The sequence below is a fragment of the Calidris pugnax genome, unplaced genomic scaffold (genome assembly GCF_001431845.1).
Source record: "Calidris pugnax isolate Ruff unplaced genomic scaffold, ASM143184v1 scaffold41, whole genome shotgun sequence".
NCBI lineage: Eukaryota > Metazoa > Chordata > Aves > Charadriiformes > Scolopacidae > Calidris > Calidris pugnax.
The window spans coordinates 14,129,182-14,149,300 of NW_015094509.1; the positions used below are offsets into that span (position 1 = coordinate 14,129,182).

Genomic DNA, 20,119 nt, shown 5'->3' on the forward strand with positions numbered 1-20,119 from the left:
GACGGGCGGCGGCTGCGGGAGCGGCCGCCTCGGCCCCTGGCGCCCCGTGCCCTCTGGATACCCCTCCCTCTCGGGCAGGTGAGCGGCGGGGGGGGGGTCCCTTGCCGCCCGGTGCCCGCTTCCGCTTCGTGCTGGGCAGGGGGCCCGGCCTCGGCCCCTTCCCGCCGCGGGGCAGGCCCTGGCGGTTCCGTCTCGGTAACGCCTGCGCCTCTGGCCCTTTCCGAGCTCGGGACGCCCTGGGGCGGTGTGGCAGCCGCCGCACCTGCGCCCCACCGGCCCTCGCCCAGCGGCGGGCCTGCCCGGCCGTCCCTGAGGAGGGAGAGGCCTGCGGCTGCCCCGTGTCCCTGCCCGGCTGGTCCGGGCCCGTTCCGTGGCGGGCAGGAGCGGGGTGGTGGAAGTCTCCCGGGCTGGGAAGTACATGAAGTGAGTGACGAGTAGATAGGCAGCGTTTGGGGCTGGGAGTTTTGGCATCCTGTGGAAAAAGGAGGGGCGGGGGAGAGCATGTCCTGTCAGAGTTGAGGGGGAGTGGTGTTAAGGGCTTTTTTTGGGTGTTTCTAGGGTCTCTGTGGGATGGCACTGTGTGGGGTTACCTAGTCTGAAATTTTTCTTTGTTCATGCTGACTGACAAATTGCATAGAAGTTAAAATGAAAGTTGTTTAGTACACCCTTAAGGAGTTAAGAATCTCTAACAGGTCACAGAAAACTTAAGAGCTACCGTCTGGATTCGGTGCTGCAGCTAATTTAAACACTTGAGCCTGGGTTGTTATGTGGAGTGGTGGGGCACTGTTTCATGGTCATGAATCCACAATGTAAGTGCCTTAGTTGCACATCTAATGAAAAATAGTATAGCTTGCAGCTTTATAGAAGTACAGATGTGCCTTATAGAGCTTTCTTTAAGCCATCTTGCACAGTGTGTCTTGTAGTGTATCTTGATTGTAAATAAGTGGTGCTTGTTGAGACAACTGATGTTGCAAGATGATTTTGTGGTAGTAACAGTGAGAGTGTGTTAATTTGTTGTCTCTGGCTTTCCATGCAGGTACAGGTAACTTAAATCCAGGATGACTGATAAGGACTGGAATAGAACTGTGGTCTCCTAAACTCTGGTTCTGTGTATGAGAACTTCTCCAGTGTTGTGAAGCCAGTTACATGAATTAATGCATTATGTCAAAGACTACTTGAAAGTGTGAACAAAATTGTAGTGTAGTATCATGGGATTGCATGACTTCAGTCTCTAAGTTCTCTCTGTTTTCAGGGGGCAGTAGCCTATATAGATCAGGAATTGTCAATGACTGATTAGTCAGTGGACAAAAACTTTCTATTTTTAACTGACATTGCCTTGAAAATAAGACTTATTCAGAACAGAAAGCTTCAAGAGTTAACATTATTAACTTGGAATATTAAATTATTAATTAATTATTTAATATTTAATAATATTTAATTATTAATTAAATATTATTAAATTAATAATTATTAAATTGGAACTATGTTCAGTTTCTTATATGTTAAGGGGTGAGATGAGGTAGTATTACTATAGAAGTTTTATGGATCTAGAAGTACACATTTAAAAAAAAAAAAATTGAAATTCCATACGTTGTGTAAAAGAGTGTTGGGTGTCCAGGAACAGCTTAGGAACCACCAACTTTTACTGCCTTCAGTTAGAAAGACAAACATTCCTTCTTGAATTTTGATATCTTTTGTAGCTCCTGATACTCTTGAAATCTCTGCCTGGATTTGAGCACCTTGGATGATTTAGCTCAACTCCCATAAATCATAGGCAGAGTAGTCTTCTCTCCCAGCTACCTCACAAATGCCTAGTTAGGGTGCTTGCACTGGAAGTTGGAGCATTAGTACTGATACTACAGTGCCTTTTACAGATATCCCCCAGTCACCTACCTATAGTTAGATCGAGGGGATGCCTCTTAATCTTATCTTTGGATTCTGCACCTCTCTCTAGTGCTGTGGTAGCCTGGCTTCAAGGTTCAGTAATGCTGCTGTTTAATCTTTCTATTTATCAGACTCAGTAAGTTTTTTCCTCCTCCCTCAGTGATCCCAATATTATATTTCTATATAAGGTGATTTAAAAATACATAAGCAAACAAAAACCAAACAAACACAGAAATCAACCAGGAAAATGGGAGTGGAACCTTCTCAGCAGGCTACAGAATCATGGTTGCTGTCTTTGAAATGCATGAGATGCTGTTTTTTATTAGCTGTTCTAGTGAAACCATACTGGTTTAGTGGTGCTTTTGTGGGGATTTGGTGCTGACAGATTGTCACAGACGGAGCAACGCACTTCACTCGTAGAAAGAAGCAGTGATACATTTATTGATATAAAACAGGGATTTAACAAAGTTTGATGGTAAATCTGACACTGTTTTAACAAGATTTGATGGCAAGGCACACTTGGTTATTTACTGCACAGAGAACAGGGTCAGTCAGAACTGCCAGGAGGCCCTCCCACTGAGTCAAGGTTCAGAAAGGACCTTCTTGCTTTTTAAGTCCTTCTTAGAGAGGGATCTGGGTACGTCTGGATCCAATCCTAGGCCCAGACTTGGTCGATGGTTTATGTCTAAAGGATTATATATGCACAATCAATCCTTCATATCACTTAGCTAAGATTTCAAAGTTTAGCATGCTCTTTGTCACTTAATAGGATCTGTTGTGGCAAGGAATCTCTGAATCTCAAGAAGTAACCTTGAGAGACGTCCCTACTCAAGGGGAGAACCTCAGTACCAGTGTTGCTCAAGTTAGCCCTTGGCTATTGTGTTATCTGTCCCTCAGAAACCACATGGAGCCCCAGATGCTGCCACTAGATGCACCCATTATGACCACCACAGGTGGTTATCGCTTGGGCAGAGTTACAGGAGGTGAAGGCCAGGTTGGTGCACACTGCCACACATCTGTAAGCACTCAAGGCCATGTTAATCTTTTTTACTAGGGAGTGGATTCCTCATTTTGATTTAGGAAGGTGAGGCTTTTTTTATGACTACTTAGGTAGATGTGCAGTTCTTGGGGAACCCTTCTGTTTCAGACTGTCTGGCTGTCTTTAATACAAGTTAAAATCACTGTCTCCAAGATGGCTTCATATATTCATTCCAGAGTCAGAGATGAGCTGATGTGAAAGAAAAAGTAATCAATTCACAAAGCACTTGTAATTCAAGGCAGAAATTCCATTTTGAAGATGATGATACCTAAAGAAAACTACACAGTACAAATCAGTCAGTATTGTAGAGGAACAGTGGAGAGCAGGGTGGGTGCTCTATATAATATGAGTGTTTTGGTATCTTTTTCACTGACAGTTGCAGGTGAGTTCACCAGGAGAAAACAAGTCTCTAAAGCAATTTTAGAGCCACCAAGTGACTTTATTTTAGAATAGGCTGTCTCTTGAAATATTGTTGAAGTGATGTTTGTGTGTGCAATTAGGTATGAAAGAGGAAGTGCTTCTCTAGGTGACAATGTGCTCATTGTACAGCGATGGCCAGTGAGAGTCTTACTTACCGCACCATAGTTGACTAGCTTGGCTGGGACTGTGTGTGCCACAAACAATTTGCTGGCTAGTGTCAGTGAAGTCAGAGGTGCCAGGAGTTCTAACAAGGCCGCTCTTGCAAGCTGAAAGCAATGTAAAGATGTTTCCGTTCAATAAACTTCTGAACTTTTCTTTCATTCACTGTATTTTGTTTAAGGATCCATAAAATGTTTTCAGAGATAAGTTGCCTCATTCTTCTGACTTGGCTCTAATATGTTTAACGTCTTGCTGCTGCCATGCTTTAATCCAGTCTCTGCTCATCTTCCATGTGAGCAGCTGCTGTGACTTTATACTAACACAAGGCAGCATGAGCTATGCAAGTCAAACTCCAGCTGAATTTGGCGTCTGTTCCAAAATTGTTGTATCAGCTGCTAGAATTAAATTAATTAGGATTCATGTCCTGATTTATTTGCTTATTTATATCTGTTATGTAACTTAAAAGTTCAGTTGACAGTAAGTCTGATAAATGTAATACATTAGAAGTAATCTCAGTAATGGGAGAAGGAGAGCTCTGTCCTGTTTTGCAAGTGGGCAGCTGAGGCACAAGGTGCTGTATCAGGCTGATGGACAACTCTATTGGGTTTTCTGAATTCTGCTCCAGTGTTTCATTTTTGCCTCCATCTGTTAAGAAATATTCTGGGATTCTTGATGGAGCACTGCCACTTGGTATTATGCCTTTGTGTCGTCTGCATCATACTTGGCTGCTGATATAGTTGCAGTTGCTTTGGGGATTGATTATCAAGGAAAGGCTTAAGCGAAGAAAAGGAAGAAAGAAGGTGGTGGCCCTGCCATTTAGCATTACACTGTTCAGCATTTTTTCCCGTTCATGAGATAAGGAAGATACATGTCTGGGCTTCTTTCCAGTGTTTGAGAAAGATGGACAAAAAAAGAATAAACACTTTGTTTCACTTAACAAGTTTAGTGTAATGGTATCAGGCAAATTAAGTTTTCAGTGAATTTAAGAAATATTAATGTTCCATGTGCATTTGTATTCATACAAATGCTTCAGAATATAGACTTATTTACCTTTGAGAAAATTTATTAGTTAATTTACTTAGAAAGAAACCCCAAACAAACACAACCCCCTCTCTCCCAAAGGGCACCAAACAAAACTCAAAATCTTTAGCTTACCTTCAACTTTTCTTTTTGGGTAGTGCTGGCCTTAGAGCAGCAATGCAAATGCTTCAAGTGCTGTTTCAGACACTGAGAAGGCTTGACTTGTCCTAATCTTTAACCAATAGTTAGTTCAAGATTCTACTTTAAACAGCTTTTAGCACCTTGCTAAAATTAATATAAATATATTGCTTCCTATCTTAATTAGCAGTATAAAAACCAGCTAAACTGACAAAAGTACTTCTTAAAGGTGGGTGATTGCTAATATTACTGTGGGTAGCTGATAGTGTATCGTTGCCAAAACTCTGATTGTGACTGACAATTTGCAGTGTACAGAGTTTAACTCAATCGAGAAGACTACAGTCAGAGCTCAGAGGAGGGGCAGGGAAAACAGTGCTTACTGTCTGGAAGGGCCGAGCGCTGACACAGTTGAAGTGAAATGCAGCTCTACCACAAGTACATTATGTGATTGTGTGTGTGTCTCTCTCATCATAACTCTGAACTTTTGGCATGACACGTAGAAAGTGGAAAGGGACAAGTTACCCAATTGTTATGGGGAATTACAGTAGCTATTGAACCCTGCCAAACGGGCACACTGGTGATACTGGAACTGTAGTCACTCGTATATAGGAATGACCTGGGAAAAATGGATTAACTTCTGGCGGCTAACTCTTGTCAGTGGTGGACTTCACAAGCTTGCAAGCTAAACTTCTTGTGGATTCTGGTTTTTTAGTTGTTTAACTTTATTTTGAGAAATCAATACAGTATACAATTTGATATATAAAAAAATGGAGATGAGTTGAAAAAATGGTGGTTTATATATATGTACACATATTTACATATGTGTACATATGTAACTGACAGACTTTAAAGTTGTTTTGGTTTTAGTTTTGCATTTATGCAGTAAACCTCCTAGTCATTTGAACTTAGGCAGAAATAATATTGTCTGCAGAGGTTTTTGGTTTTGAGTAATTGTTGGTTCCTAAAACGACCTTTTCAATCAATAGTTTGGTTTTTAATTTAGGATCTGGCTAGACCGTCTAATGTGGCCATTAGGCTGAAGTGTGGGGAAAATGGCTTTACTCTTTTTAACATTGAGTGCTTTGCTACTCCTGCCCCCCAAGCTGATAGAAGAGTGATTTCTGGTAGAGTGGAGTGAGCTTCTAAGCAAGCTTCATTTCAGAAAAGCTATGCTTTTATTCTCATTTCAGCAAGTCACCTGCTCTTCATACCTCAAATCCCAGGTAGCTGGCTTCTAGCTGCCTTTTTTAAAAGTATTTCTTCCACCAATTCAGCGTTAATGCAATAATTTCTACCTTTAGAATAGAGAACTGTCCCTCTAGTGACTACCCATTGTTTTTTCACTAACTTCCACTATTTCTGCATTGTTCTAATTCTCGACTCACGCTTTCTCCTGTCACCTAGATATTGTCAAAATTGCTTATTCCAGAAAGTAAGGACGTGCTTGAGCACAATACAGAATGATAGTCCTAGCTTTAAAACTGAAAGCTGGATGTGTTGGATGGTGTCTGCCATTCTTGCTTCTTTGTGGGAAGTTTGACTGTTTCCTGTTCCAATTAGATGAAGAGCCCATTTAATACCTACTCTTGTATAAACTTCTCTAAATTTTTTACATCTCTCATGAAATGAGATGAAGTCAACACTAGTGTTGAAGTAGAGGTGAAATGTGTCCTGTGAGGCCTTTTTCCCACACTACAGCTTGTAGTGTGGTCTGTAATTTGGGGGTTACTTACTGATTTAAGCCTTCCATTTTACAGTAACAGGGCCTGTTTGTTTAGTAGCCAACCTGCATGATTTCTCAGTAGCAGAAATTCCTGATCTGGACTGTATGTGCAGCAAGTACTTTCCAGTACTATATTACTACAGTGTTTAATCCTAGTTACATTATTTAGCAAATGAGCACCAATAAAAAATAAATTTAAGCTCCATGAAGCTCACAAATCCCATTATGTACTTTTTAATAAAATCCTCAGGGCAGTATTGGAGCAGCCTACCTAATGATCCACCTTCCTGACTCTTCCTAACTTAAAGCCTGGAATATAAAAAGTGATATAAATGCCATAGCATATTTGAAATCAAGCTGTCCTTCCATGGAATACTCATTGCCTGAGGAAAATGTCACAGGGCTGCCTTCTCTTCTCACCAGGAGGTATGTTAAACTTGCAACAGAAAATGTTGTTACAAGTGTAGATATATATAATGAAAAGCTATTTGTGAAGTCTAACCTCTTATTATTTTCTCTGAAATCTTCACCTGTAGAAGAGAGAAAAGGGATCCTTGAATTACAGCAGATTATTCTGACTCAGTCTGTACCTGTTTGAGGGGATTTGTTGCAATGTGATATACTGAGTATAAATCCTCTAGATTATCAAATTGACACTGAAAAGTAGCTGCAACATTAAGTGGCTTCAGCCAAAGATGATTTTTTTCTTGGCTGGGTTTGCTAGTATGATCCAGTCTGGCATAGGAATATTGATAGATCTAGGGGTTAACCAGTGCTATAGTGTACACAGGATGAACAGAATCATTCTTTGGTGATAATTTTTCAGTGACACTGGTTCTAAAATAAACAGTGTTTGTTCTCATCATACATTTCCATCTAAATGGAAACTAAATTTAAATGGCTAATTTTGAGTTTTGACTCAATGACTAAATTTATAATTTGTATATGCAAGACTTGCTCAAGCAAGTGTGACATTCTTACTGATGATTATTCTGTTCTTCTTGCATTGCTAGTGTTCAGTGCCATTGCTAGTGTCTAAAATAGATCAGCTGTACAGTCACTGCAATTGATTGCCCCCACTTCCCCTGTAAAAGTATCTTTAATTGTGACTTTACCTATGATTATACTCTGTTTCTTTAGAGGCCATATACGTTTAGGTACTTGTATTGTTTACATCACTGAAATCTCCTGACAGTAGGCAGGCAGCATCTTTGCTTCAGGTACCTCTTTTCTTTCCTCACACTAATGTATGTCCACAGAATGCTCCTTGCTTATCAGCAACTAAGGAAATAGACTTTAAGAACTGTGTAAAGATGTATAATCCTCTACATCTAACTCTTTTCTTTTGCAGGAAGGGTTTCTCACCATGGCCATAACACAGTTTCGACTCTTTAAAATCTGTACTTGCCTGGCAGCAGTGCTTTCTTTCATTAAAAAGTTAATATGCAGGTAAACAAGTCTTATTTAATTTGGTTACCTTTGCTTTTTTAATTGCAGGTTCTTGCACTTCTTTCCTTCTCCAAACATCCACCCATTGCTTTTTCCATTTCTGGTTTTACTAATTGCAAGACAATCAAGACATAAAGACTAAGTCAAATTCATTCTTTAATTTGCATATTCCTTCAGAAGTTGTGAGTGTATTTTGTGGTATGATAGCTCTAATGAGGAGTGTTTTCTAAACAGCTGTGACAGGCTTTCAGAATTGCTTTTTAAAGCTACCCTGTGTCAAACTTTAAGAAAAATTGTTCTCTGCATTTTCTAGAAGTACTTGGCAAGTGATATTTTGGTTTTTAAGGGATTCAATTAATGGCAGCATCTGCCCAGTCATCGCTTGGTCGGCTTTCATTATAAATGTGACTCTCATCCCGCTTTGTCAAGATGCAGTTGCCTCAGACTTCAGATTCTTCTGCCTGTTCAAGATTTTTTCAAAAGTTTGGAGGACCGTGATTAAAGTTCAAGGGAACTGCTTTTATTTTTTTTTCATGAACACGACTTACTTTTGCTTATTCTTGTAAGTCATATTTAACGTTCTTTTGAGTTGTAGAATAATGAATGCAGCAGTGTAGTCTCTAGAAGCGTTCAAAAAACCCTCAAGAGTTAGGGCTGTATAATAGTAGAGTTCAACAGTACAGTAGCAGAGTACCTGAGAGACATCTTCTGGGCACTGTGCTATTATGTGAATTACTGTTGCTTCTGCCACCCTTGCAGAAAGTTGTTTTATGTAAACAAATAGCAATCTAGAGAAATATATTCTTCTTTTATGTATGATAACTACTGCTTTGCCAGTGAGGTTAAAGCATATGTAGGATATGCCTTAGACACAAAATAAGTGTTTATTTTGCGTTTATCTACATATTACAAGAATAAAAGGAAGCTCTCAACTGGTTGGTAAGTTCACTACAGATCTAATGGAAGCTTTAAAAAGATAAAATTTTAATGCCACATGTCAACCTTAGTTCTGTGATTTGAATCCCCAATTAAATTAAGAATACTTGCTGTTCAAGTTCTAAAAGAAGTCAAAACACTGAGTTGATGATAGCTTCTATGCTACATGGACGCTTCATCTCTCTAAGTGTTAAGGTAATGTTTATAAGCGGATAATTGTTTAGTAGGTGTAATGACAGTATCCTACATTTTTCAACTTTTGAATGAACTGAATCCTTGAACAGCTGAAGAAGTGCTTGGGAGTAAAAAGTAAGAGAACCTTTTTTCTGTGAATAACAAGTAGCTGAAAGTATAAAAACCTAATCTTTCACGTAAGCAAGTTGGTGGATCAAATTAGTTCAGTCCATTAACTCTAGAGGTTTCTCCTGCTTAATGTCAGCTGCAAAGCATAGCCTGATAAATTTTGTTTTCCTGTAATACACCCCTGCATATGAGTATGTCTGATAACTAGCAAATGTGATTTAATTAAACGTGCATTTTAATTCAGTGGATATGAGCTAGTACTTATTTGGATTATATAGTTTACATTCATTTTTCATTTGAACAAGTGCCTGTAGAAATTGTGCATCTTTCTAGGCAGTGTGAAGCCAACATGTAATATTAGTCATATCTTTAGTTGAAACTTTTTTTGATAAACAACAACCTGCTTAGATCCAATGTTTCCAGGAAATACAAGGTATAACAAGAAATGAAACTTCATTCTATTAAAAATCTTTAATTGTCTTCTCCAGCTGAGAAATCTAGATGCTGCTAATTAGTAAAGAGAAACAAACCCAAGAATTCTTGAGGCGTTTGGCATTCAGAGCGGTGATCAGTATCTATCTAGTGATGGTTGTGAAGCAATCGTTCCTATAAGCATCTTGTTTCCTTTGTAGAAGAAGTGGAGATTTGCAGCCTTCCTCAGTGCTGCCTTCGCTAGCATATTCCTTTCTGTGTTGTACGGTAGAAGCTGTTTCCTCCCACACTCACCCTTGGTAGTGTAATCATTTTTGCTAGATGAAAGCTTGTATGAACCACTTGCTGGAGTTTTCTAGATCACATAAATAGGGAAATACGTATAATTGCAGAAGTGATGACTTAGAATAGTATTAAAGATATGTGTGTTATACAGGTCTGAAGGAGGATGTTTCCAAGCTCGGTTTTTCGTTAGGGACCAGACTCTTTCTAGCCAGCCAGAATCTGAAGTTTCTAATGTCTTTGAGGGAGGAGTGTTTTCACCTTCCTTTACCCCTAATCTGTGTTGCTTTTCTGCTTAAAGGAACAGTTTCTAAAGGGGCTAGAGTTAATTATATAAAGCTAGAAAATTTGATGATAGCACCTGATCGTTTCTAAGGAAGATTCTATTAGTAAAGTAGGGAAAATATATCTAATCACTTACCAGTATGCAGCAGAGGCAGCATTACAAGCAATTCAGCTATTCTGAGTTGATAGTTTTTCTATTATAGAACATTCTAGTAAGGGATACAAACTCCAAATTGTAGTTTCCCAAATTTATTCTCATCAGTAGTAATAAAAAACTTAACTTTTCCAAGCTGCATAAGGTCAGTTATATGACTGTCTTGCTGTAGAAGCTTACATTCCTTGAGCAAAACATGACTGTACGCCTGGATTTTCATCTTGTATTGAAAGGTTTTGAAATATAGTGAATGTCAGCAAAAAGTATTTTAAGTATGATTGTGATCTTTGAACACTGTTATGAAGTAAATACCTAGGTGTTTTATTTGCAATGCATTAGTGCTTGTTTTCAGTTAAAATTATTTGATGTGATGTTGAGAATGCTCTTTAAATGAAAGCATTTCACATAAGTAGAAGTATGTATTGAACAGAAGCTGCTCACTTGCCAAGTGTTATACTACCTCTGTTGAGACTTCGAAGGAAAAAGTGCTTCAGAGTGGCTTTCAAACCAAGTAGCTCAGGAAGCAATTAGTTAGACACGGTTTAACATCTAAGACAAGTAGAAAGATTTTGCAGTTTACGGTAGAAACAGTCATCTTTGAACAAATGCCCCCCTGTCAGCTTCATAAGCACTGTCTAAAAATTCTGACTGTATGCAAATAACTGAGTTAATTTGTCCGTTTTCATATTTCTTAGAGTTGCTTCTTCTCGTGTTTCCCTGCAGTTTGAAAAGTAAATTGCACTTTGAAATTAATGATGAAATTCCTTTGTTTAGCAGACTTTTACTGGCAGTAGTTAATACTAAGGTAGCTTAGGGTCTTAATGTTTTAGCCATGACTATTTTCAGTAGTGCTGTTCTCAGACTTCCTTTTTGTTTTTTTTAAACTTAGTGCTCATGTTTTCAGAGCTTGGAGGAATCCTACATTTTTCTTTCAGGTCTGGAAGAGGGCGAAAGTTAAGTGGAGACCAAATAACTTTGCCAACCACAGTGGATTATTCATCAGTTCCTAAACAGGTAATTGCTTAAGTGGTAGGTGGCTTTAATAGATCATCATTTAACAGAGTAATTACACCAGAATCCTACAACAGGATTGGTACATGCCTTAGAAAGATATAATATTATTATATATGCTATCTAATATTAAGAATGTATCTTAGCAAGATATAAAACCACAAGTTTTTACTTGCAGATAATACTAACTCCTACCATATACTTTTGTTCAGCCGGAAGTAGAAGACTGGTCTTCATGGGATGAAGATGCACCTACCAGTGTGAAGATTGAAGGTGGCAATGGGAATGTGGCTGCTCAGCAAAATCCTTTGGAACAAATGGAACCCGATTATTTTAAAGATATGACACCAACTATAAGAAAAACTCAAAAAGTAAGTATTGCACCTTCAGCTATACTTACAGAGGATTTTCCTTGCTTTAAAATAGAAAGTGCTGCTGGTAAAATTAAGCTGTTCTATTGAAGTGAAGATAGGTACTGATGCATAGGCTAAAATGTCCAATTAAAAATACTGACTCTGAGATCTTAATGAATGTGATGCTAATTCATGTTTACATCTCTAGTCTTAATGTTATTGGAAACTTATGAATAATTTATTAGTCTGAAAGCTCTGGGAGGTATAATGTGAGAACCTTCAAGTCACTTTAACTCTGCAAATGGAACCACTGCACTAAGATACTGGTGCTCATACCCTTCCATCATTGCAACAGACACATTCCATGTCCTGGTCTCCTAAGTCTGAGGTAGCAGCACTGCTGTTTCAGCAAACAGTGGTTACGTGTTTCACCAAGTTACACTGGGGAGGCTGGACTTGAGGAGCTGGTATTTCAAAATAGCTTGCACTTCAAATACCCATTTTTATTATGGAGACAAGAGAAAAGGGCATGTCCACCAGAGCATCAACACCATAAATAAATGCTGATTTAAACTTCTGGCAATTGCAAGTTTTGTTTCTGTGTGGAAATCTTCCAGCTGGGTACTTAACAGGGCTTTGAGTCAATTGGAAAATGTTTTTCACAACAAAGGCAGTCAGGTACTTGAACAGGTTACCACAGGGGTTGTACAGACTCCCATCTCTGGAAGTTTTCAAGACCCAAGTGGATAAGCCCAGAGTACCTTCATCAGCCTCAGAGCTGATGGTGGTTTGAGGAGGAGATTGGGTCACAGACATCCTGAGGCCTCTTCAGCCTGAATCTGGCTGTAGTCCTACGAACTGGAGGTGATACTGGGGTCAGTTTTCTATACGTTCAGCATCTACAGTATTCGGTGGACTAAATTCTTCTAAGGATTTTGATCTTTCAAAATCTGGGGGGCAGAGGGAGGACTGGGGAGAGGTAGATTTCTCCTTTGTATCTAATGACATGATAGAATGAGCTTCAGGCTCAGAACAAAACTCAAGAAGAGTCCATGCTGTTTGAATACTGTATACTGAGTATCCTTTAAATGTATCTCTAGAGATGACTGCAGGCACTGTGAAGAACATTCCTGCTTACTTACCACTTTTAATTATGAATTTGCATTTGTGTTTCTACTGAATATGGGATCAATATAAACCCTGATGTCTGAAGTGGATTCTACTCACATTAACTGCTCATATTTACAATGTCTGGAAATGGAGCTTCAGTCAAATAACAGAGTGTGTCATTGCTAAATAAGATGGTCTAGTCCTGTTTCCTTTCTTGCATTGGTACTAGCATTTGTACAGTCTGTGGAAGTGTGAATCTACCTATTTTGGAAGCAGCAGAGACTTAAAGTAAGCTAAATGAAATAAATAAGTTGGTTTCTTGAGTTCATGACAAATAAGGGATAGGTGATGTTAGCAAACATGTTAAATTTGCTAATAAGCCTTTTAGGAGAAACATTAGTGCATGTTTTTCAGCCAAATCAGTACAGAGCTTTACCAGTTGATGTGATAGTGAATTACAGTGCAACCATTGAAACTTGAATTGTCTGCACAGATATGCTATTGAGGTAGCTACGAGATCTCATGCTCCAAAGCAGTATATCTGTGCAGACAGCACTATCCTCAAGAGTAGTGTCTTACACTGACCTGTCATGGAAGCAGGATTTCTCCAACCAATATGTCATATAACTGGTAGCTCATATGAGTATTGGGACATGTGGTTATTTGGTCTTTAAGTCTTTGTGCCCTTTCTCTGTCTTGATGCAGTCGTAGGTTTCCATGTGACTTAAGAAAAAGCTAGTAGGGGGAGGAGGGCATTCTTGTGTCTTTTGCATTTCGCTTCTCTCACCAGTTCATGTGGCTGTAGAGCTTCCAGACCCTGAGCAGGTATGAGACATGGTGCAGTGTCGTGTAGTTGCACCTTCACAGTCATAGAGTTATATGATCACCAAGGGATCTGTGCACTGCTTTGACTTACCACTTTTCATTCCTTTTTTTGAATATTTTCAGATAGTTATTAAAAAACGAGAGCCTTTAAATTTTGGGATTCCAGAGGGAAATACAGGATTCTCTAGCAGATTAGCAGCTACACAAGATATTCCTTTTATTCACCAGTCTGTAAGTATGCTCTAAGTATTGATCTTGTATTTGACAGTTACAAGACTGTCCTGTAGGAGAAGGAATAGTCTGCCTACGGTCTGCATTGTGGGAAGCAAGAGGAATAGTTGTGGAATAATGTAAATTGTTTAAAATTGAATATTTTGTTCAAAGCAATGAAGTAGTTTATCTAATTTTAACTAATTTATTCTACTGGGAAACTTAACAGATCAGTGATAAAAAGGTAAGAAGCTTCCAAACACTCGTATACTTGCAAATCTTCTACACAATGGACTATACTTTTTTTTGTTTTGGATTCTACACAGTAAATTCCTAAAAAAAAGAGCAAACGGTTTGTTTTTTGTTGGTTTGTTTAGATTTTTTTGATACTGGACACACGAACATGTGGGTGTACATGTTGGTTTGTTCATGCAGCTCCAGAAATCTTTTATGCTATCTACTCATTTCATCTGCTCAATCTTCTCCTTCCTAAAAATGCACTCCAGTACTTCCTTCCTTCCTTCCTTTGTTACCCACTAATAGAATCCAAAAAACCGTCTAACAATTAACTGGAAAAAGTCAGCATTAGAGCAGAGGAAAACACAGACAATAAGCTGAGAAGTACTGTCATATCTCAAATATTTCTGGAAGTCTGAAGCGTTACAGTGAAAAATAAATGTGTTTTATCTATTTTTTCCGTGTGCTTGGAGCTTCTCTTCTTTTGTTTCAGCCTGAACTGGGAGACTTGGATACTTGGCAAGAAAATACTAATGCCTGGGAAGAAGAGGAAGATGCTGCCTGGCAGGCAGAAGAAGTTCTTAGGTAACTGAAAATAATCTAACGCTGTGTAAACTTTTTACATGTAAAAGAATCAAATACAGGTTTTGTTGTGGCACCTTTCTGGTAAGTGCTAAGCATAGTTAAACAATTCTTAAGGCAAATAATTTTTATGCACCTAAATCTTTATGTAACTCATACTTGGCAGAATACATTTTGAATCTAATGAATTTAGCAGATAAGATACTAGGGGAAATCTGGAATCACTGGAACATTGGAACAACACATTAACCTTCCCCCTCCCTCCCACACACCCTGCAAAAAAAAAACCAACAATGTGCTCCCCCAACCCCAGCAATTTATTATGTACAAATAATATGTTTCAACTTGAAGTAAAATGCCAGTGGATATCCTTATAAAAAGGATCATAACTGTGTGATGTAAACTAAAAGTAGTTCAGGGTAGAAGGTGTGCTTGGAATTGCTGTAGGAGCTATGCTTCTCTAGCTAACGAAACTAGCTAATAAGGCTTGAATGTAAAATCAGTGTCTTGCAAAAAGTTAGTGTGAATACTTTTCCATCTTAAGAACACGAGGAAGGAGTATGAAGGGTGAAGAGATGCAGATTGAGTTTAAGCTAATCACACACAATGATTTGAATTGGCAATGACTTACATTAACCTGTTTCATTTCAAGGTTTTATCAAACTTTAATTGCTTGCTACATCATCAGATAACCTGCCTCAGCTCCCTAAACTGCTCTCATTCTACTCAGAAAATCCCAAATACATGTCTTCAGTGGGATAATATTGATGATAAGAACTAAGAACATGATATGTTCAAAAACCATTCTAGAACTCTGAATCTTTAAAGGAAAAAAAATACATTTTTGCAAAAAAAAAAAGAGAATTCTGGTGAACTATTTAGGAAAATTTACTTTTTTCAACCAGTGGAATAAGACAAGGGAAGTCAGCAGCACACTTTTGATGCATTAATGATAGATAATAAATTCAACCAATTCTAATTCTGTCAGTCTTGCTCTGCAGCAGCTTAACATGTGAGAATAGGGTTGTAATGCAAATATTTTTGCAAACTCAGCCAGATACCTCTATGTGTACTGTCTGGTCAATATCTTGAGGGTTATTTTAACTTCAGTACTGAAACTGTTTCAGGTCTTGCCTTTCCCTAATGTATCACAGAAGTACAACCTTTGTGATATGAATGATGTGCCTTTGGGCTGGTTTTGTTCCAAGGATAGTGCCTTTTCCCATAAAGAATATCAATAGGCTTAGTATGATCTTTAATCTCTGAAGTGCAGTCTCCTGAGACTTAATCTATGATACACCAGAGAAAGAAAGAAAGGCAATGAGAAATAGTGCTTTTTTTGAACTGAGAAATGAAACAACTACTTTTGCTAATTGCAGAGACCGCATTGTACGTTATTTAACCCTTGCCACATTCCATTAGAGATGTTTTTTGGACTAGGAAAAGAAGTACTCAAACTTTCTGAGGCAGGGACTTTTTTAATACAAATTAGCTACTAAAAATTATGCAAGTTTATTTCTGGAGTGTAAAATTTATGTAGTGGATATTCCCATGATGGTCAAAAGTATGTTGTCTGCCAGTTGTCAGGTTCTTGCTCCAGAATACTTCGTAACAGAGATCTCTTACATAGCGATAGTACTGTGGTTTACCCACAAATTCTGGTTTTTGCAGTGTCATCTTACTTGGTTGAAGCTGATTTCAGCCTGACATCTTTACTATTGAGAGCTTCAACTCAAGTAGCTAATTTTCATAGAATTCTTCCCTGGCCTTAATAAAAACTATCAACTTGTTTTAGAAGGGATGTGTTTCTGTCCAAATATTTCAAGTACATAGAAAGAACATGACCAGAACTGTAGCTGTATTAATACCACTTGGCCAGCTCTGAGTGGCCACGTTAGTACAACTGATCATTGTGTAAGCGGTATCCCAGCTGTGTGAAGTAAAACTTTTGTTTTATTCATGACACATCGAATTACAATGTATTTCTGTAATTTAGGAAAGTGCTGGCTGATTTTTAGCGAAATTGACAGGACATACCTTCTGGGTTTATAGTTTGTCTTGCAGTAGACATCTGTGTTGTAATTTACATCTGACACGTAATATAAAACTTCAGTGCTTGACAAACCTGGCTCTGTTTTCAACTGTAATAAGGAAGTGAGCTGGAGTCTCTTCTTAGGGCTAGAAGACTGCATCTTGGTCTACAAAATAATCTGAAGACTTCAGACTGCTAAATGGGGGACAGAGTCCCCACAGCCCTTCAGAGTGTTCGTGCTGACTGTACTCCAGCAGTGCTCACTGAGAATGAAATGAGTGTGCAGAAAAAGTAAGGGTCTCCCTTAGCCAGCTGTGTCTGGGGACCTGCTGGAGCTCATTTTGTATTCAGGCGTGTCTTAGCCAAATGCTTCCTGGAATCAAAGCACGCTGAAAGACACTGCTGAGAAGTAGGCTACTGGTGCCTACTAAGTTCTGTAGTCTGGTTTGGTTTGATTTTGGTTTTTTTTGCCACTCCCCTGCTGGTTGTGGGCTGTGATGCACGAAACTTTCCAGCATGTGTAGTGGATAATAAGCTAGATTTTCAGTTAATTGAAGTTAGTTAGAACTTAGTTTCTTCTGCACATTGTGATACCTATCTGCACCTGTAGACTGAAGCTGGTGCATTTTGATACAAATTGTGTTAGGAATGTAAAGCAAGGTTCTCATCAGGAATTAATACTTTCCTGGTTTAAACAACCGGTATCGTTCCATCCAAACTCTGCTAAACTCCTTGCTTTGGAACCCAGAAAAAGTGAGTCAGGTATGGCTGCAATTTGTTATAGGCTTTTCCTTTATTGAGAAATGAAACCTTTCTGAGCCTGAAAGGCAGTAACTTGAAAACATGCAGGAAGTTTGAAATAGAGAACAATGTTTTGAATAATGACCAAGTGAAATAGCAGTGGAAAGGTGTCACTGTGTGGTAAGCTACTTGTTTATATTATTTTTTGGTGACTTAGTTCCTCTATCTGAGGTTATGTGAAGGTCTCTTCTCATTTGAGCATAACTGAAATCTGGTAAAATTACTCAGCTGGTAGAGGGCATGGAAAGCACTTCAATATGCAGAGGAGTTCTGTGTCGTGCAGTTTATAGGGGGAAGGGAAACATGATCTGCTATGACTTTCTTCACCTTGGAATTGCAAATGAATAGCAGCATTGCTTAACACCTCATGTGGCTTTTTAGAGCTCCACTGGCTCTTTGTGCTGGCTGGTGTACATACAGCTTCTTCCCTTCTGTGTGAGTTCAGAGGTGTGGGGAATATAAGAAAATCTGCTACTGTAAAGTGGCAAATATTATTACACTGCATATGCTACACTGACAGCACTGTCAACTATCCAGCTTTTTGGTGGAATGTAGAACAGCGGGTCATGATCTCAAAATGAAAAAAAATCCCACAACGTTTGGGCATCCATTACCTTGGGAGATAGATGCGAATGACTAATTTCATTTTTCCGTGACAGACAGCAGAGCAGCTTAATAGAGTACAGGAAAACTTCTAGCCATTAATAATCAATCAAGGGAAACCATGAAGGGACTTAATAAGTGCAGTCCCTCTCCTGTCCAATGCAAAGGTAATATGTAGTCTTTGTACCTCAAGTATTTCTAAGTTTTGTGTGCGCAGTTTGTTCGTAGTTGAAATCTACCAGAGAAAGTTGCTTCGGGTGATGACAGTTTTTAATTCTGGATGTTTTATACACTTAAGTGGATGCACACAGGTAATTTGGGTACATTGATTAACTCCTTACTGCCTTGTCATTTGGAGTTCTTTATTCTCTTTAAATAAGCAAGTCTTTATTCTTACTGAATCCATGTTAAATTTTGCCTTTTCAAGTTAATGAAGCTTTATTTTTAAAGTCCTCTTGCAAGCAGCGTAGCAAATTTTTCTTTTCTAATAAACTGAATCCAAAGCAGGAGTGACCTCCTTATGCCATCTATTGCTACTTATGCAATTCAGTAGAGAGCTGCAATGTCCCACTTGGAGTCTGGACCAGTTGTTCCCCCTGCGCCACTCTGTGATGTGTTCTGGCTGAAACGGGGGAATAAAACGAGTGGTGTTTTGTGTTGGGTTTTTTTTTCTCCTTTCCTCTAGTCAGTTGTGCATTTCATAGAATCATAGAATTGTATAGGTTGAAATTGGAAACCTATTTCTGTAGACAGATTCTTTGAACTAGCAGATAGTGATGTCTGAGGTTCTATAGCAGTGATAAGAAATAATGCTAAAAGGATACACAGCTGAAGACTTTTGAATCATTTTTTTATTTCCTTCAAGGCTATAGTTTATATTTTTACTGAACAATAGAGGACAACACAGATCCTGAACATGTGAAAGGGAGTATTAGAAGTTATCATCTCATCTGATCATAAGGAAAATGTTTATAATACTTGCATTACAAAGAGGATAACTACTGATGATGAAAGGGAGGAGACAAGTCAGTGTTTTAGACAGGTAGTCTGTTTTGGTCTGAATTTGAAAACATGGGCAATCTTCAGGGCATTAGACAGATTTGTTATTTTTTTTCTAAATAGCGCCAGGCCTTCTAACTGTCATACTCTCTTCCCTGATTTATTGCTCTGAATCTTTGAGAATTGAGTGGCTGTTAGATTGTAAAATAGTTGAACAAATATTACTGCCTAAGACTAATCTGAAAAAAGGGACTTCAGCACAATAAAGGAGTAACTGTTCCAAGCCTAACTATGGCAGACTGAAGCTCTGTTTTTATCAGTTACAACAACCTATTTATTGACAGCAGCTTAAGGTATGACCATGCTGAACACTGGATTCCTGTTGTTTATCAATTCATGTTTTCTTTAATTACAGACAACAGAAGATAGCAGAAAGGGAAAAAAGAGCAGCAGAACAACAACGGAAGAAAATGGAGAAAGAAGCCCAAAGGCTAATGAAAAAGGAACAAAACAAAATTGGTGTAAAACTGTCCTAACAGAAACCAGGCATCAGTGGCAGTGCCAGTGAAAAAGAGAATTTCAGCTCTACAGCATACGTATCGGTATTGATTTCAGTATTTCTAGGACTTCAACACACTGCTTGGTTTCAATGCATTCTTCAGGTCATCTTGGAAGCCAGGATTCTCCCAAAATACCCTGAACTACTACGAGGTGGTTGTTAAAGGAGAAAAAAACCCAGAAAATCATGCCTTGATGGAATGATGTTTCCTGCAATAGTTCTATTCCAGCACCTTCTTTGCCGCAAAAGTGATTGAGCAAGGATGTTGATTGAAAGACACTCTTAATGAACAGCTCAAGCCTACAGAAAAGAATGTAAATATTCAGTGGTGGGAAATCTACTGTATTGTCTGTGCTTACCTGAAACATGTAATTAAACCGTTTTAAAGAACCCTTTGCTTCCTGCCTGATAAAGAATGTCTGCTTTTGCCTTTATAAAAAGGTGTTTATAAATACTCCGGAGTTTTCCATGGGTGATCATACTCACCTGTGCAGAAGAAAATAACTTGTTATGGATGACCTGCAACCCTACGTGTATTCCTGGTAGAGTATGCTGTGGTAGAGCACAAGTTAC

General features: G+C 38.7%; 1 protein-coding gene across 4 annotated transcripts; it reads left to right on the top strand.

Annotated features, from left to right (window-relative positions):
- EBAG9 (estrogen receptor binding site associated, antigen, 9) lies at window positions 1–19,936 on the top strand. 4 transcript variants are annotated; one of them, XM_014965367.1, is made up of 8 exons: window positions 1–78; window positions 6,634–6,809; window positions 7,735–7,832; window positions 11,114–11,238; window positions 11,448–11,606; window positions 13,647–13,754; window positions 14,464–14,555; window positions 19,403–19,936. In XM_014965367.1, exons 4-8 carry the CDS (start codon window positions 11,119–11,121, stop codon window positions 19,521–19,523), a joined length of 600 nt encoding a protein of 199 aa, XP_014820853.1. In that variant the 5' UTR covers window positions 1–78; window positions 6,634–6,809; window positions 7,735–7,832; window positions 11,114–11,118; the 3' UTR covers window positions 19,524–19,936. The 4 variants fall into 4 exon arrangements, with proteins under 4 accessions (XP_014820853.1, XP_014820852.1, XP_014820854.1 ...); XM_014965366.1 differs by having other exon boundaries at window positions 11,160–11,238; XM_014965368.1 differs by lacking the exon at window positions 6,634–6,809 and having other exon boundaries at window positions 7–78; window positions 11,160–11,238; window positions 14,444–14,555.
- The last annotated feature ends 183 nt before the right edge of the window (window positions 19,937–20,119 follow it).

What these genes read in the sequence shown, in the direction of transcription:
- EBAG9 (XM_014965366.1), top strand. Translation starts at nt 7,750, where the DNA reads ATGGCCATAACACAGTTTCGACTCTTTAAAATCTGTACTTGCCTGGCA. An exon ending in ATTAAAAAGTTAATATGCAG is followed by an intron (nt 7,833 to 11,159) that starts GTAAACAAGTCT and finishes TTTTTCTTTCAG; the next exon opens with GTCTGGAAGAGGGCGAAAGT. An exon ending in ATTCATCAGTTCCTAAACAG is followed by an intron (nt 11,239 to 11,447) that starts GTAATTGCTTAA and finishes ACTTTTGTTCAG; the next exon opens with CCGGAAGTAGAAGACTGGTC.